The sequence below is a fragment of the Rhipicephalus microplus genome, chromosome 3 (genome assembly GCF_043290135.1).
Source record: "Rhipicephalus microplus isolate Deutch F79 chromosome 3, USDA_Rmic, whole genome shotgun sequence".
In the NCBI taxonomy this organism is placed as follows: Eukaryota; Metazoa; Arthropoda; class Arachnida; order Ixodida; family Ixodidae; genus Rhipicephalus; species Rhipicephalus microplus.
The window spans coordinates 209,666,570-209,684,520 of NC_134702.1; the positions used below are offsets into that span (position 1 = coordinate 209,666,570).

General features: G+C 47.6%; 1 protein-coding gene across 1 annotated transcript in view; it reads right to left on the minus strand.

The window, feature by feature from the left end:
* LOC142804118 (stalled ribosome sensor GCN1-like) overlaps window positions 1–17,951 on the minus strand; it is a 344,986-nt gene that overhangs the window by 234,447 nt on the left and 92,588 nt on the right. Inside the window, exons 18-20 of the mRNA XM_075890700.1 lie at window positions 8,252–8,390; window positions 7,650–7,768; window positions 6,119–6,297 (exon numbers count right to left, since the gene is read on the minus strand). Of these exons, the coding sequence (XP_075746815.1) occupies window positions 6,119–6,297; window positions 7,650–7,768; window positions 8,252–8,390 (437 nt within the window). The remainder of the gene's footprint in view (window positions 1–6,118; window positions 6,298–7,649; window positions 7,769–8,251; window positions 8,391–17,951) is intronic.

The following is a 17,951-nucleotide window of genomic DNA, read 5'->3' on the forward strand; positions in this document are numbered from 1 at the left end:
GTGTGTCTGCAACCCTGAAATGCAAGGTGCGACTAACCTTGCTAAAATTATCAAATCAAAAAAGCACTCCTAGCCTTGTGAGGCTGTCACAGAACGAGCGCTAAAAACGGGCGCGCCGCCAAATTCTTGCGACAACGGGCGGGAGAAACGCCGCGAGGTCAAAAGAAAAAAAAGAAAACAAACATCCACGGCTCCCGGGCGCGCGCTCTCCCCGCAGAAGCATGGCTTCGCAGACGAACCTCCTCACCCCACATCGGCGGCCCAGCAAGCCCGCGATTTTTCTAGAACGAAGGGGGCGGGGCCACGCCGAGGTGAGTCATGCGACGCGGAGGGACTTCCAACCGTCTCGCCCTCTTCCCAGCCTTCGCTGCGCATCGCGCCGACGAAATGAGGAGAACGTTCTGGAAGGTGGCGCGGAAGGTATTTAATTGAGCGGCCGAGACGAGAAAGCAGGAGGAGACGGAAGTGAGCGCCAGAGCGCGTAGGGATTCCGCCGTGTAGTCGGCGAAGGTTTTTGATCCGTAGGGACGAAGCCGGAGATGAAGAGGATTTCCACCAGTGGGTGAAGGCTCGAGCTACAGGCAAGAGCGTGTGTTTACCGCTATTGAGCGAGGACGCGTGGCAACAGCTGCGTGTGTGAAGCCGACGTGTTCCGGCGAAGAAGTTGAAGTTTGAAGAGTGGCCTATTGAAGATGGGAGGTTTCCTGGAAGAGAAACTCCGGCGAGGTTTCCTGGAAGAGAAACTTCGAGGGCTGCGGAACGACAACGCTGGACTTTGAGTGAGTGATTCTCGGAAGAGTATCATCTAGACTCTGGTTCCAAGAACTTTGGACTGAATAGGTTTTCTATCTCTTTAGTCTTTAAGTGTCTTGGTTGTTCAATGCATGCGACTGCATTGTAGTGCGTATTGTTGTCCGGGTCCGTGGTTTCAAGTGTGGCTGATTGTATTGTGTAGTACGTTGATTGATTGGTTTGATTGGTGACATTTTGTATGCAACTATTGTGGAGTGTGCATTTTTGTGTATTGTTTTCGATCTGCCATTATTGAGAATATAATTTGTTTGTTTATCAACTCTTGGCTCTGACTTGTTCTTTGGACCACAGCCGGCGTCCGCTGGCGCACCAAAAAGGACCACTTCAAAATTGTCCACGCTTTCGTGGTGCGGTTCGGAGGGCCGATACTTCGGCTCTTGGAATTAGCCCGGCGATCGCCTCCCTAATAAACGGGACCGGTGTGACAATTAATCTGGCGTCCGCGACAGGACCTTTTGGTGCACAGTGTGTCCAAAGTAGTGAGAAAGAGCCTCGAGTAGTTGATAGTGCTATCGGAACGATTTTGTGTGTTGTTCAGTGTTCTTGTTAACGAGTGCAGGGGAGTGTTCCGATAGACTGATTTAGGCAGATACTTTTTGCACGCGGCAAGGTTTTATTTGCGAGTTGCGAGACACAATGGATCTCGAAAAGTTAGTTGCTCTTGGTGAGAAGATGGGTCTTGCTGGTGCCGAACTACGGAAGTGGGTTACCCAGAAGGAAAAAGAAAAAAGAGAGAGGGCCAAGGAAGAGAAAGCAGCTGAGTTGGAGAGAGAAAAGTTGGCAACTGAAAGGGCGAGAGAAGAAAGAGAGGCAAGGGAGCGACAGCTGAAAGAAGAAAGAGAGCTACAATTGAAGTTGGAGCTGGAGAAAGAAAGACTGTCAGCTGAGAGGGCGAAAGAAGAAAGAGAGGAAAGGGAACGGCAGCGACAGCACGAGATGGAACTCGAGCGGCTCCGTTTGCAACAGCGAAGTGAAACTCCCGTCCAAGCTAGAGTTGAAAGCAGCGAACGGGAAGATCACGGCTTCCGCTTGAACCCAAGCAAGCTGCTCGTAGCGTTTGATGAAAGGAAGGACGACCTAGACGCGTACCTCCACAGATTTGAGACGATTGCGAGGAGCCAGAATTGGCCGGAACAGCAATGGGCAACTGCTTTGAGTACCTGCTTGAGTGGTGAAGCGCTCAGTGTGTACGGTAGGCTGACGCCGACCGATGCAGCCAACTATGCAAAGGTGAAAGCTGCTTTGTTGAAGCGATTTAGATTCACTGTGGAAGGATTCCGGGACAGATTTCGGACAGGAAAGCCAGCTGACGGTGAGACAGCTACGCAGTATGCCGCCCGACTTTGCCATTATTTCGACAGATGGATTGAACTTTCAGGGACAGCACAGGAGTACGATGAGCTTAGAGAGCTCCTAATTGGAGAATAATTTCTTACTAGTTGCCACCCAAGCCTGTCGCTGTACTTGAAAGAGAGGAAGGCTGACTCACTTGAAGACATGCTTGAATTGGCTGATCAATTCTTGGAAGCACAAGGTGGAACTAATTTGGCCAAGGTCAAGAAGGAGTGTCCCGATGATTCGAAGAAATTGGCTCCCGAAGAAAAGAAGCGTGCACCAGAGAGCATTCCGCGATGTTTTCTGTGCAACCGAGTGGGTCATCGCGCGAAAAACTGTCGAACGATCTTTACGAGCCCTACGGCAGTAAAATGTTTCAAGTGTGGTCAGACTGGGCACAAAGCAGATGCATGTCGAAACGGAGCGAGTCAAACTCACCAGGTATCCTGTGTGCAAGCGGCACCGAAATCCGGTGATAATGCCGTCACCGATGGATTCGTAGAGTTGAAAAATGGGGAGAAAATTCCTATTGTGGGTGCCGTAATGTCAAAGCAGCCAACCGGTGTCACGAAGGGAATGCCAGCGCTGCCTGGAAAGGTTGCGGGCAAGAAGATTACGGTTCTAAGAGACACCGGTAGCTCCACGGTTATCGTGCGGAGAAATTTGGTACGGGGAAGTGAGTTGACAGGCAGAACGAAACCGGTTTGCCTAATTGATCGTACGGTTCGGAGGCTTCCCGAAGCAGAGATTGAGGTTGAAACGCCGTACTTCAGCGGGAAGGTTACTGCTTTATGCATGACGACCCCCCTGTATGACCTTGTCATCGGAAACATCGACGGGGCGCGAGGGCCAAGTGATCCAGAATGTTTGGGAGAAGACCCGAAGATAGAGCCCTCGCCAACACAGCGGCCGCGAGATACAGTGGAGGAGCAGCCCGTGACGGATCTCACTAGAGCCCAAGGTGAAGCCGGGGCCCAAGAGACAGCGGATGAGAAGATGATCGTGTTGAATGAGTTCACGGGCCGAGCAACTGGACTTACGTCGGCACAACCTCAACCGACCGACAGTGTAAAGGAGATGGAGTTGGCCAGCCGGGCAAAATGTAGAGGCATGATCAAGCGGGTAAATAAACAGACAGGACCCGTCGAATGTAATGACGCGTTAATGGTGTCGGAAGAGACAACGATGGCTGAGACGACGCCTCAGATATCGTCGTTGGAAAGGGCTCGCCGAAAAAGAACGTGGAAACACAAGAAAAGATCGAGCGAGCACCGCAAAAAGGGGCGCAAGCGCTGCTCGAAGTACTCAGGCTAAGTGCTGAGGTCGAATCTGAAGGTGTTGGGCAGTGCTGAGTGCCATATGTTGTGTTAATGTTGTGTTATCCTGTGTCACAAGTGTCGAAGTGTTGTGCTGTGATGTGATGTATAGTATTGTACAATTGTTGTAATGACAGAACTTTGTACATTTGTATTATTGGGAATGTGTGGTGGAGTGTTGTACTCATGTGGTTGTGTTTTCACGTGTTGTGTAATTGAATTACAATGTACAATTGTATTAAGTGATCTATTGTGAATGTGACCTGTCATGAGCGACGGACTAGGTTACAGACTGTGAGAGTGTGTGGTGACTGTTCGCGCTCGTTTGTGTGGTTTTGAATATTATGAGATAATATTCTTAAAGTGGGGGGCAGTGTCACAGAACGAGCGCTAAAAACGGGCGCGCCGCCAAATTCTTGCGACAACGGGCGGGAGAAACGCCGCGAGGTCAAAAGAAAAAAAAGAAAACAAACATCCACGGCTCCCGGGCGCGCGCTCTCCCCGCAGAAGCATGGCTTCGCAGACGAACCTCCTCACCCCACATCGGCGGCCCAGCAAGCCCGCGATTTTTCTAGAACGAAGGGGGCGGGGCCACGCCGAGGTGAGTCATGCGACGCGGAGGGACTTCCAACCGTCTCGCCCTCTTCCCAGCCTTCGCTGCGCATCGCGCCGACGAAATGAGGAGAACGTTCTGGAAGGTGGCGCGGAAGGTATTTAATTGAGCGGCCGAGACGAGAAAGCAGGAGGAGACGGAAGTGAGCGCCAGAGCGCGTAGGGATTCCGCCGTGTAGTCGGCGAAGGTTTTTGGTCCGTAGGGACGAAGCCGGAGATGAAGAGGATTTCCACCAGTGGGTGAAGGCTCGAGCTACAGGCAAGAGCGTGTGTTTACCGCTATTGAGCGAGGACGCGTGGCAACAGCTGCGTGTGTGAAGCCGACGTGTTCCGGCGAAGAAGTTGAAGTTTGAAGAGTGGCCTATTGAAGACGGGAGGTTTCCTGGAAGAGAAACTCCGGCGAGGTTTCCTGGAAGAGAAACTTCGAGGGCTGCGGAACGACAACAACGCTGGACTTTGAGTGAGTGATTCTCGGAAGAGTATCATCTAGACTCTGGTTCCAAGAACTTTGGACTGAATAGGTTTTCTATCTCTTTAGTCTTTAAGTGTCTTGGTTGTTCAATGCATGCGACTGCATTGTAGTGCGTATTGTTGTCCGGGTCCGTGGTTTCAAGTGTGGCTGATTGTATTGTGTAGTACGTTGATTGATTGGTTTGATTGGTGACATTTTGTATGCAACTATTGTGGAGTGTGCATTTTTGTGTATTGTTTTCGATCTGCCATTATTGAGAATATAATTTGTTTGTTTATCAACTCTCGGCTCTGACTTGTTCTTTGGACCACAGCCGGCGTCCGCTGGCGCACCAGAAAGGACCACTTCTAAATTGTCCACGCTTTCGTGGTGCGGTTCGGGGGGCCGATACTTCGGCTCTTGGAATTAGTCCGGCGATCGCCTCCCTAATAAACGGGACCGGTGTGACAGAGGCTTATGTTCATTAGTACACAGGCATGTGCCAATAGCAGCTCTCCAATACCAATTTCTTCTGTAATCATACAGGCAAACAATAGGTAACTAATTTTAGGATGTCTCAACAACTAATTGGTTTAGAGGAATAGTATTTACATTTTTGAAATCAGCATCGAAAACTCAATCACACTTTGAATTTTCTTTATAATCACATGAAAATATCTGGCATTTTTTCTCAAGTACAGTGTCCCCCCTCAAGTGGTTTTTCAGAAGATGCATCTTTTTCATCAGTACCTTGCAATGCAATAGGCATGTCCCATGAAGGCTTGCCTGCTAAATATTAACCCTTCAACTCTTTCAGACGAGTAGAACTCCTCCAAGCAGAATAGGTACTCTTCTTTGGCGTTCAGACGGAGACGCATGCATTTATGGGTTAAATTGCATGTTATCCACTAAATGGCAGCATTTGCTCAAGGATTTAGTTTTCTCCTGCGACCTGAGCACGGTTTTCGTACGGAAGGGCGGCGTACGGTGGCGGCGACCCATGCATAGCTGGCCAGTAAAGATGAAAAAAAAAAAAAATGCTATTCTTTTTCTTCCTCATCTTCAAGTCACAATGATTCAAGTAAAAATATTTATCGTTTGTCCGTAAGTGAAGGCAGTGATTACAGTGAATAAGTAGCTCCTCCTGTGATGAAGACAGATCGGACCCGAACAGTAACTGTGAGTGCCCGCCAGTGAAGCCGCATAGCGTTATTTCGAGTTTTGAAACATTTCAGACCAGCCCCGAAGCTTCCCGAGTGAAATACCCAAAGCGTGCTTAGCCAACACAAATGAAGAAAGATGTGGCACCTGTAACTGTTTTGTTTGCAACAATTTCATTTTTATTAGGAGCAGATAGCTGGTTTCCTGTGTATTGTTCGGAAATAAACTTTATTACGTTGATTTGATGAAGTATGTGGGGAAAATAATTTTTCAACACTGACTAGCTACTCTTTAGTACAGTCAGAATCGATGTCGTCAATAAAAAAATAGGTACTTTATCGCCAGAAATTTTCGAAAAAAAAAATGAGCACATAGGGGTTTAAAAAGAGAATCCTCACCAATTAAACACTGTGGATGGTAAAAGACTCACGTGGAGAGCACACTCTTGTTGTGGAGGACACCCTCGGGTGTGCTGTAGATGGAATACTCCTCAGCCGTCACTAGCCGCAGCTCATTGCGGCTCAGGGTTGCCAGCACCTCGGAGATTACCGAATTCATTACGAACTTTGGCAATACGGCCGTCAGGGTGGTGATGGCTCCTTTTACGTCCTGACAAGAAAGACAGTGATCAGCATGAGCCGGTTCGGAACAGAATAAAAAAAATGTAAAGGCAGAAACAAAGATCGAATTGAACTTAACTAGTATATATTGCATATTATAAAGAAAATGGGCATAGTAATCGTCATGACCCGACTATTCTGCATAATCTGCACAATAAGTTTTTAGAATTGAAACAAGGCCTGTGCAAATGCCTCCTTCCCTCTTTTTTTTCTTCAAAAAAAGTGGAAACAACTTTGAATAGTAGCAGAATTTGCCTTTCGTAGAATGCAGTAAAACCAGTAAAACATGTTCTAAAATTTACTATACTTAGAACATATAAGCCGGTATGACTAGCCTTTAAATTCAAGAAATGATGAATCGATATGAGGGTAATATTGCTGCCATTGCTGCCACTTAGGATCAAGGGCTGTTCGAGTCAGCAGTGTCAAAACACTTTATGGTGTGACTGCAGCCCATTGTTCTTTGTCTGCTCTTGTCTTTTTGTTTTTTTTTGTTTTTCACAATTGTGATTTGTCATTTCCTTCAGTGCTGTTATTATCACTTATGCTGCATTTATATTGTGCCCACCCCCTCAGTAACACCCACTCGGTCTTGACGGTATACTAATAAATAAATAAATAAATAAATAAATAAATAGATAAATCTGTTCATTCAACATAGAAGTGAGACTTCGCAGCAGGGCGAACTTTGTTTGGATAGGCATTATCAGAACTTAGCCCCTCTTCCCTGCCGCAAAACCACCTCTCAAGTGGGTTGCATGCCGATTAATATACATCTAATCGTTCATGTTGAATATGTTGAAATATTGAATAGGTCAAATTCAAATCAAAGTGAATTCAAATACTGTAATAATAATTCAAGTATTCAAAATATTTGAATATTTGCACAAGCCTAGTTATGTCCACAAACTTGTCATCTTAACAAATTACAAGGTCATGGTGGACGTGGACAATATTAGTGACTTTACTAGTGGGTGCAAGTATTTATATTTTCTCGGTCGGCATTGACCACAACTTCCATATCAAGTGGCACCACTGTATTCTTTGCTTTAAAGCTTTACTTTGCCTAGTGTTATGCAATTTTTAACATCTGTATCATAATTGGTACAATACACTTAATAACAGTACAATCAACATCCCTCTTTTCTTCCTTGGGTTCAGTAACTACTGGGTTCCATTAAAGTATGTCCAGTCATTTATTTCTTATTCTGCACAATTTCAGACACTTTAAGTTCATGTTGAAGTAAATTATAATACTGCAAGGTTTGTTCGAATTTCTTGTGCCTAAAGTATTCCCACAGACCTGCTTTTGCTGTTACAGCATTAGAAGCAACTTCTCACCGGGTCGATGGTTTCCCTGGACAGCAGCAGTGGAAGTGCCTGCTCAGGGTCCAGTGGGGCCTCGCGGTCGAGCTTGAGCAAGTCCACAATGCGAAGCCACAGGTTGGGATGATGAGCAGCTGTTGAAGGAAGTACAAGCAGGGGCTGCCACTCTCCCAACAGCAGCTCTCCACTCAAAGGCGTGTCTAATTTATACCCCACGCCACCACCGCAAACACTACAAACCTGGGTTTTATGCCCGATGTTTCAATCAGTACTAGCACATGCAACTACAAGACTGCTGACATGCTGCTGGATGAGCGCCAAGTGGCGTAAGTCTAAACAATATGCACTCACTGAAAATTTTTAGAAAATCCGATTCAAGACCTTATTTAGACGAAACAGACAGTGCAAGTACATTACCAGTGCATCCCGTTATTTACAATATACTATTTCGCATGAGCAGCAGTTTGAATATGTCATGATTAGAGCAAAATGCAGGTTTACATAGATAGCTTAGCAAGTGGAAGGAGACATATCGTCCCTAGCTAGTTGTGTGCAGCACATTGCCTGCTAAGCTCATTCATGGTCTCCCAATTGCAAAAAGCCGACCACCCGCTCACCAAAGATTGAGTGGTGTGCAGGCAGCAAGGACTCCAGGGCAAGGTCCTCGGTATCCTTGGTATCCAAGTTAGAGCCCGAGCAGATGGCGACCAGCGCCTCGGCCAAGATTTTGGCCTCACCCGGCCCGCACTCCTCGGCCTGCAAGAGCATCAAAAGTGCAGCTCTCAGCCTTGTCCGCATAAGCCATACAAGTTCCCAATGAGGCTGCGTGTTCACAACGCAGTGCCTATGCCTTCGGCTACCCCCGTGCAAATTTCTCATAATGTTCAAGCACTCTACTAACTGAAGACCTCAGCAGTCACAATCGATGACTACCTCTTCACATTTTGCTCATGCCGCATAGAGACAATTGCAGCGAAAACCATTCATCAATGTCCGTCACAGCCGCTGCAGAGAGCATTGTTGTGGATAGAATGTATGTTATGGTTGGAGGCTACCGTCAGATACCAACTTCTTTGTTTATTAAGATATCTTAATAAAATTTTCAGGAAAGACTAATAGCGAAAGCATTAAAACTACTACGAAACTTCATGAAGGTATGTTCACTGGTTCTCCAGTTACGGCAGTATGTCAGAATAGTGCACATGGTTCTCTTAATCCAAGCCTGGAGAACTTTCAAATGTTGCTAAAACTGTGAAATTAACAACAATGATTCTCAGGTTGATACCTCAGGGAGTAACAGAGCTTTTTTTTTTTAATTTCCTTACTGAAAAGTTTTAACAGACCATCAAATTTAGACTTGGTGATTGGGATGTGATTAATCAAGTTTTGATAAGGTACCATAAATAAGAGACAATATATTGAAAAAAATGGGCTTGCCTCCCTACCAGAAATCTATTCACGTACATAATAAAAAAGACTTATGAAAATAGGATGAGTGGTTCCCCAGATATGGCTGGAACAAGCAGCCTCACTAGCCAAAGAAAATCATTTAGAGAAAACGACATTTGAAAGTTTTGGGCATATATGCAAATCTAAAGCAACCCTGCAGCATAACTGGAGGTGTCTTTTGGCACAATCTTCGCCACCTTTCTGTCTTCTCCAAAGATTTCTTCTTAGCTTTCTACAAGCGCAGTGAGTCTCTCTCGGCTGCCCGCTGAATGGCCAGCTCACGCTCCATTGCCTGAAATTACCGCTCCGTCGCTGGCATAGTGCCGAGTTCCCTTTGAACAGCAGCACGTTCTTGATCCGCCACCTCTCAGAAAACGTGTTCGTAAGTGCACAGTTTACGATACGATCGCACTCCCAAAGGTCTATGAAAGAGAGGATGTGGAAGCTCCTGTCAATGAGTGCGAGACACCAGGCGCACTTGCAACGTCAAATTTTTGCACCGGTGAAGCAGGAGTCCCGTGTCTAAGCGCGTCGATGCAACCACACTCTCGCGTAGATGAAGAAGCTGCTCCACATGTACTGTCGGTGAGATCACCATCGGCGCACGTGCAAGCGGAGAGCCTCGCCATGCGGACAACCTTCATAGATCGCTTCCTTGCACCGAACACTTGTAGCGTCTTCCTTTTCATTGGACGCATCACGAGCGAATGCAACAACGGTCTTGTAAAAACAGTTGAAAATAATCTCGTGAAGACATTTGAAAATCATTTCATGAAAACAGTTGAAACGCGGAGAGTATGCCAACGGCTGCTACGATAGACGATAGTGAGTGAAACGCCGGGGATGGAGGAGCGGCAGACGACGGAGAGCCGCATTATGTGCAAGAGTACAGTATAAACCGGAATATAAGTCGAGATATTTTCAATAAAACAACGAGCTAAAGTTGCCCCTCGCCTTATATAGCGGTGGCTAGCCGACAGTGCACCGCTGTCTGGCAACATGTGGCTTGCATGTGCATGAGAAGCTAGACACAGCCATATTTGCATTTAAATCCAATAGCAGGTTGTTTTTTCTCTCGTGTCTGTTTTTTTTGCGTTGGTGATTTGTCTCCGATCTGTTCCAAGTTCTCGCTCTGCTTGACATTGTGTTTCATTTTTAGTGGTCTTTTTTTTTCGTTCACTGAATATGAGTAGCGGTACGAGAAGGCAGTACTCAGCTGCGTTTACACTAAACGTTGTTGAGTTCACAGAAGCAAATGGGAATATGGCTGCTCAGCGCCGCTTTGGTGTATCAGAAAAAGCGTGCGCTAATGGAGGGTGCACAAAGGGAAGATGCCGATGTGCAATCCTCGGAAAATGTAACTTCGTGGGCGAAGTGCGGTTCATTCGCAGCTGGAGGATACGCTAGGAAACTTTGTGTGGGAAGTTCATGCATGATCGCTGCCAGTGACCGTGGATACCATTCGCAAGAAAGCTGTGGAACTCGCTCGAGAAGCTGGGCTCACGAGAGAAGAGTTTCGTGCACCAAACTCTAGGGTGCGTCGATTCATGAGACTCAAAGGATTTCCTTTCCGGTGGCACACATCTATCTGTTAGAAGTTTCCAGACAAGTTCGAGCACAAGGTTATTAACTTTCAGAGCTTCATGAACTGACTTCCGGGCAGATTGAAAATGCCGATGAGACCCCGGTGTGGTTTGACATGCCTTCATCGACCATGATCATGCAGCATGGTGCCAAGGATATAAAGCTGTAGCCCACTGGCAACGAGCACTCGCGCTTCATCGTCATGCTGGCATGCATGGCAGACTGTGGAAAGCTTCCGCCCTTCATCATTGTCAAACGTAAGACAATGCCGAAATAAATGTTCCCGCCCCGTGTTGTTCGCATCAACAAAAAGGGATACATGCATGAGGCCATGATGCTCGAATGGATACGAGTAGTCTGGAACCGTCAGCCAGGTACACTGCTGTGTCTTTGCAGCATGCTGGTGTTAGATGTGTTTTGTGGTCACTTAACCGACGCTGTGAAGCGCGCACTAGGCATTGGAAAAGCGGATCTCGCCGTGATACCAGGTAGTATGACGTCCACCCTCCAACCGATCGACATTATGCTAAACAAGTCGTTCAAGAATCGAATGCGGCTGGAGTACCAAAAGTGGATGTCCAGGTCCCAAAGAAACCGATGGGCCGCCTACAGAAGCCTGCGCTTGCGACTGTTTGTGGCTGGGTGCTTTCCACCTGGGGTTCCTTGCCAGATTCCATGGTGGAAAATGCTTTTAAGAAATGTTCCATCAGCAACTCGCTGTATGGCATGGAAGACAACCCACTGTGGGAGGTGGCCAGCGACAAACTCTCGTGTTCAAAAGACAGTGGCGCTTCGTCTGACGAATAGGAACAGTTGCTCGGCAATTTTGGGTTGTTTTCTTTTTTTGTTCTTTTTCTGTAACCTGAGCTTGAGAGGTCGACCTATATTCCCACTCGACCTATAGTCCGGTTTATACGGTACTAAGTCATCGCGCGCAGGGTCCCTCGCAGGGTCCCTCTCGTCCTTGAGGAGCGCGCGCATCGCCCAATCCCGGCGGTGTTTCTCTGCCGCAGGAAACTTCAAATCTCTCGCGAACCTTCCAATCATGAGCAGCTTGCTTCTCTCCTAGGCTGCCGCCGTCGTCGCGGGTGGCAGGAAAAGAAAGTGAAAGAATTCACAAACAAAACAATTCCAAAACAGCGGAGCTCGTTCAACCAACCGGTCGAGAAACTGTGATCGCGCCAATTTAGACTATAGACCTCACACTCTGGAGTTTTGCGGACACGCAGCACCACCTGACGACTCAGTTTTAAGTAGTGCACACAGCCCGACTCCCTTGCACAGTTTGCTGTACAAGCAGGTGCTACTATAGCGCACGCAACAACTATTGAGCAAAATATTAGATGTATTTGCGCATTGAACACTCAGAAAAAGAGCTACAAATTTTTCTCCGCTAGTTAGGCGCATCACCGCACCGCCGTGAAGTGCTTGCTTGTTCACTAGACTGAACGACGGTGAAAACAAGAGCAGACGCAACAGCTCCGCACTCTACAAAAAAAGACCCCATTCTGCACTACTGTTGCGTTGGGAATGGCCACGAACGCAAATGACTTCAGTTTTACTGGTTTGCACAGCTTTCGCAAAGGATAATGGCGAGAGCGCTAAATACAGGCTGTTGCGAACGTTTTGGGTAAGCGAATTACTCGCATTCTCCACAGCCGTTCGCTTAGGTAAGTGGGATAATGTAGGTCTCCTGTTATTGTTTTGAGTAGCCTTGACGGAGAACCACGGTAACTTTAATTATGAAGCTTGACAGACCCTCTGACCGCGGTGCATGACGTGCAACAGTAGACAGGTGACGCCCAGCGGTTTGGCTGTCGCGCACCTCGCGACCACTGATAATCTGAAGTTGTCGCCACGACACGGTATTACGCACGTAGGGCTTTGAAGGCTCTAAGGGCCGGCTTTAAATAAGAAATGTGAACGCGTGTGTCATATCTTTTTTTTTTTTGTTGGTCTTTATGATTACCGGAGCTATCTCAGAGGCATTGGTTTTGAGTTTCGTTGTACACTGAGAAAGTGGACACACATGTATCCCCATTTGCAGTATATGCAAACGAAAGACAACCGTCAAGAGAGCATTCGAGCATGTGTAATAAAACAGTTCAACGGACAGGAGGCGAGAAATCGAAGAATGCAACTGCAAAGCGAAAATCACCATGGACATTCGTGCCGGATAAAGCAAGCTTTGTACCAATGATAGTAAGATAGATTGCTCTTGTATGCACTTTATCGCTTTGGCATCACGTGTATGCCCAAGTTTAATGCATTTAGGCGTTACAAAACGCACGTCGGAGTCCCTGCCTTGAACTCGATGTCATGCGATGCTCGCTTCCATTTCAATTGCCAGTTGCAGCACGCCGAAATAAATGAAACATCTTTTGCATTGTGCCCGCATTTCCTTTTGATGAGCTTCCAACTTTTATGAAGCGAAGTTGGATTGAAGGAAGAAGCTTGCCAGGTTCTTGATTTTCAGAATGGAAAGTCCTTTATGGAAAAAAAAAGGGAGAGGGGTGCAGGACCTCCGTGGGGATAAGCAGGACTTTCTAACTACACTACTAGTTCACGGTCACGGGTTTCACACTTATTGTATTCACCATCACTGGTACTGAGGCGGTATAGTGTCAGTACTGTGGTTTGCCAGACCCCCTAAACCACTCTGATCAGGCCGCTCTGACTTCCATATTGGGGAAATATTAACTGCGTGTCTGAGTCCGTAAGGAGTGCTTCACCATAATTTGTGGTTTGCAAAGCTTGTATGGCCATTCCCCCTTTTTCAAATGCGGAACACTGCCACAGTAAGTGGTGAAGGTCTGCGCGGCAGCGCAGCCCGCAGCGATTGCGCGTCACTGTCTCAATGTCCAGTTGTCGCCATTTTGCTAAAGAGTATGGTGTGCATGCTGAATTTGGGTAGACCTTCTTAATGAAGATTTCTTGGGAGCGTGAAAGCTTACATTTGCTGGAAAATAGGACTTTGGGTTAACTTGCGCAATGCGTTTTTACTAGCATGACGCAAAGAAGTGCGTACGTAGTGCATTGTGGCTACCGAGGAAGCCATTTGACATAAGAGCTCATACGGGTTCACCCTGAGGGGTAGGGGCAGAGAAAGATTGGTCGACCCACCTGGGAAGCAGCAGCGACGTTTGCCGCCGTGTTGGCTCCGGGCACACCCGTATGCCCCGGCGTCCAGATAATTTTTATTGGCCTGTCAGCTTTTTCATGCCTACGAATGATGCTTTGAATAGCAGCAGCTGTAGCATCATCGGACGCTGGGTGAAATATTTCCAAGTAGACAGCGTGCGAGTCCGTAAAGACACGAAGGGGTTTCTGTATAGTGTACGGGAGGCTTGCAGTCGCTCCCCATATGGCAAGTAGTTCGGCATGCATAGGGATACTGTTCGGTAGATGGCAACTGTAGGCCCCTGTACTCGGTGGTCTGCGCGCAGATCCATGCTATACAAGCTTCGCCATCGGTAATGGCAGCGTCTGTGTATATGTCGATGGTATCTAAGCTCGCTTCCCTGAGTTGTCGCGTGACAAGAAACTGGCGGGCAGTATTATTGTGACGAGATGTGTGGCGACGGAACAGTCGAGAGGCTATTGAAGTTTCCCATGGGGGTAACAATTGATTAAGAATAGGTGCATCATCATGCCGCTGACAATCCCAGGCCAGAAGGTGACAACCTTGCGGCGTGTTTTCCAGGCGGATGTCGTGTCGAGTGTTGGCTTCACGGATGACGTCTTGCAGAGGGGGCAAGCCCCCTGCGCTTTCAAGGGCGGATATCTTAGTGTGTTTAGGGAGCCCCGTGATGGTACAGAGAGTAGCCCGATGAAGGCGTCCCAAATTTTGGATGTCCGTTGGAGAGAACGTGTATATTGGTGTGCCGTACAAAACCTTTCCAACAGCCGCAGCTCTTGCAAGAGTGCGACAGGCTTGTTGTCGTGCACCTCCGTATTTGTTGGACAGACGATGTACCACATGTAACGTGGCTGGCCATGCCTGCCGCAGCCCACGTACCCACTTTTGTGGGCTGTTGCAGCTGGCTATTGATAAACCTAAAACTCTGATTTGTCCGTTTTTTGATCGTATAGTGTGTGATCAAATATGGAGTGAGATACACATTTTTGGGTTGGTGCTATTCTTGCCGTCTATGCTTATAAGTTCTGGCTTATGTGGAGCCAGCTGCAGGCCTACTTTGTTAACAGTGGACTCTAAACTAAGGATGGCTGCCTGCAGCTCAGTCTGCATTGATTCTTTGTCAGAATAATCCACTGCCTCTGTCCATATAGTAATATCATCGGCATAGATGGCAAATCTAGCCGTGGTGTCCCGTTCAATGTTTTCTGCTGCCCTGCTCATGGTCAGATTAAACAGCGTCGGTCCTAAAATAGATACCTGTGGAACACATCTGTCCTAGTAGTACGTCTTCGGGCTCCATCCAGGTGATGCGCCGCTTAAGCGAATGGGCCGAGCGGCAAGGAAATTTCGAATCCATGTCTGCGCACGCTGACTTGGGTAGCGCTTAGCTAGTTCTTCAAGAATAGCCTTATGGTGAACATTATCGAACGCTTTCTGCATGTCGACGGCCAGCAAGTAGTCAGGTAACATCTTTCTTGAAGTACGATTGAGCAGCCAAAGGCAGTCATGGGTGCCGAGGTTAGGACGAAAACCCGCCTGGGCTGGATGGTATCCCGGCCAGGTTATCTCGAGCTAATGGGACATGCGTGTGTGAATCATGCGTTCAATGAGCTTACATAAAGTAGACGTTAAAGAAATTGGCCGGAGGTTCTTGCAGAGGGTCTTCTCTTTTCCATGTTTCGGAATAGGATAAATGAGAGACAGCGTAAGGTTCTCCAGAACATTTCCTGAGGCCCAGAGGTCATTGATTACCGCCAAAAGTGCATCCTGGGCTTCATCTCCGAGGTTGCGGAGTTCTTGCCATGTGATTCGTTCGTGGCCAGGCGCCGATCGAGGACGCGCATGTTTGATGGCTGCTAGCATTTCTCCCATGCTAAATGGGCGATCGAGATTCGGATCAGGTTGTGTTATGGTGCAGGCTTTCGGAGATGTAGGCGGAGTGAGTGAAGCGTGAAGAAAGAAAGTGGTAATAACTTGATCTTCCACAACGGACGGATCTGCTTTGAGGAACAGCTCGGCCAGAGGAGAGTTGCCCTTTCCTTTCCCGTTGAGGCTACGAAAAATGCGCCATAAACCTTAGAGGCCCAGTACACGGCCAAGGCGTTCGCAAGTGGATTTCCAGGCTTCACTTTGAAGTTGGAGCTGATATGTATTGATAAGTTTAAATTGGAGCTTAATTTTCATGACGTCAGAGTGTCGTTTGCCATGCGAGCGGTATCTTCTGACTAAATAGGCTGCTGTTTTCCGTAAATTGCCTAAATGATTATCCATCGGCTGAGTATGGTCTTCGCATGGCCCTGTTTCGCGTGCCAGCTCACGGACCTGTTGAACAATGTCCAGAAGGCCCTCAACTGTCGAGAAGGATCCAGTAACATTACTACGAAAAGTATTCCAATTAGTCATCGTTGTAGTTGTTTTGATCCGGAGGCGTTTTCGATTAAGTGCCATGAATATCGAGAGATGATCACTGCCCCATGACTGGCTGGAGATTGTCCAGTGCCGTACAAATTGGGGGCTGGCGAGGGTGAGATCTGGGGTCGTGTCTCTCTGCGCTCTATGTAGTCCTATTCTTGTAGGCGTGTCGAGGGCATTACATATTTCTACAGAAGAGAGTTCAATAGCGTCATAAAAATATTTCCCGCAGTTATTCGCCTTTCGGGCACCCCAGGCAGGGTAATGAGCATGAAAATCACCTCCAATGAGCAGAGAGAGGTTCTTGGATGCTTGCTAAAACATCTCCAGCAATGCGTCTGGTCCAACTGAAATATTTCCTGGGCGAAAATACGCAGGCATGGCCACGAAGGGCTTTTGACCAGGAGGACAAATTTTAACAGCTACTATTTCGCGAGCATTAGAACTGAGATCAGGAATGTCTAAGAAGTGGCCGGGCATTCATTACGCACCAGACGCGCTGCCTGGCCTTTGAGAACCTGCCGCTTATGTTTTATGGTTGGTATCTGAAAAGCACGGTAACCAGGAAGCGAGCACATTTGTGCGTCTCCTGGAGAAGAAGGGACAAGGGGCGATGCCTTTGGACATATTTACGGATAGTGGAGCACGTTTGATTAAAACTACCACGATTCCACTGCACCCCCTGAGCGAAAGAGCTCATGAGGAAAGCTCTGGTTTGCGGCGCTTATTGTCATCAGCAAGGACATTGCGCTGCAGTTCATCAAACATAATTTGAAATCGAGTTTGCATGGTATCAAGGGCTTGTGTTAGAGTGTTAACCATCTCCGACCGAATCGCATGCTCCAGCTTACTAGATTCTTGAGCCCGTTCTTGTCGCAGGAGCCCAATAATGTGAGAATAGGCGGAGTCCTTGTCTGTGACCGGTTTAGGACGTGTCGGAGAACGGCTCTTTCTTTTATTTCGAGACTGACTGCAGCTTGGCATTGGGGACTGATTCCCTTTCTTTTGGTCCAGCATGAGGTCGCAAGTTTCTAATTTTCCTGCCGTAATTCCTGTAATTCTTGGCGAAGGCTGTTGATAAGCTGAGTCAGATCGGAAGAAGCGGCTGTTTGAGCCCAGGTTACTTTCCGAGGCGTCGGAGGGGTAGGCTGTGTGGCAGATGTCGTAGATGATGAATCATTAGTGTTGCGAAGAAGGGCTGATACAGATATATTTCGTTTAGGACAATGAGGGCTGAGTGAAATGTGTATGGACGCTCTGCAAGCTACGCAATGAGGAAACTGCTTACAGTTTCGGTCGACCTCATGTGGAGCTTTGCCAGAGTCCCGGCATACTGGCAGGAAGGAACAGTATTTGGCAACATGGCCCAAACAATGACAGTTGTAGCATGCGACCGGGCGAGGCTGATATTCTAAACACGGACGACTTCATATTCAAACACCAAGCGTTTCGGTAAGGAGTCTGTATCAAATGTCAAAAGCAGCAGCTGTGTTTTACGAAGCATGCGCACTTCGGTGATTGCTGCCTGTTCACAGCGCAGATGCACTTTGATGTACTCAATTGTTAGGCCAAGTCTGATCTTTATTACCCCACCAGAGCTGCTGACTGCGTGTGGTTGAAGAGCCGATGTGTCGACATCAATTACTCGCACGCTACCATTGACTGTTGCCACTAACCGCGACAGTGTACATAGTTTGCGAAAATGACCTTCGTCACGAAGTGTGATTCATACG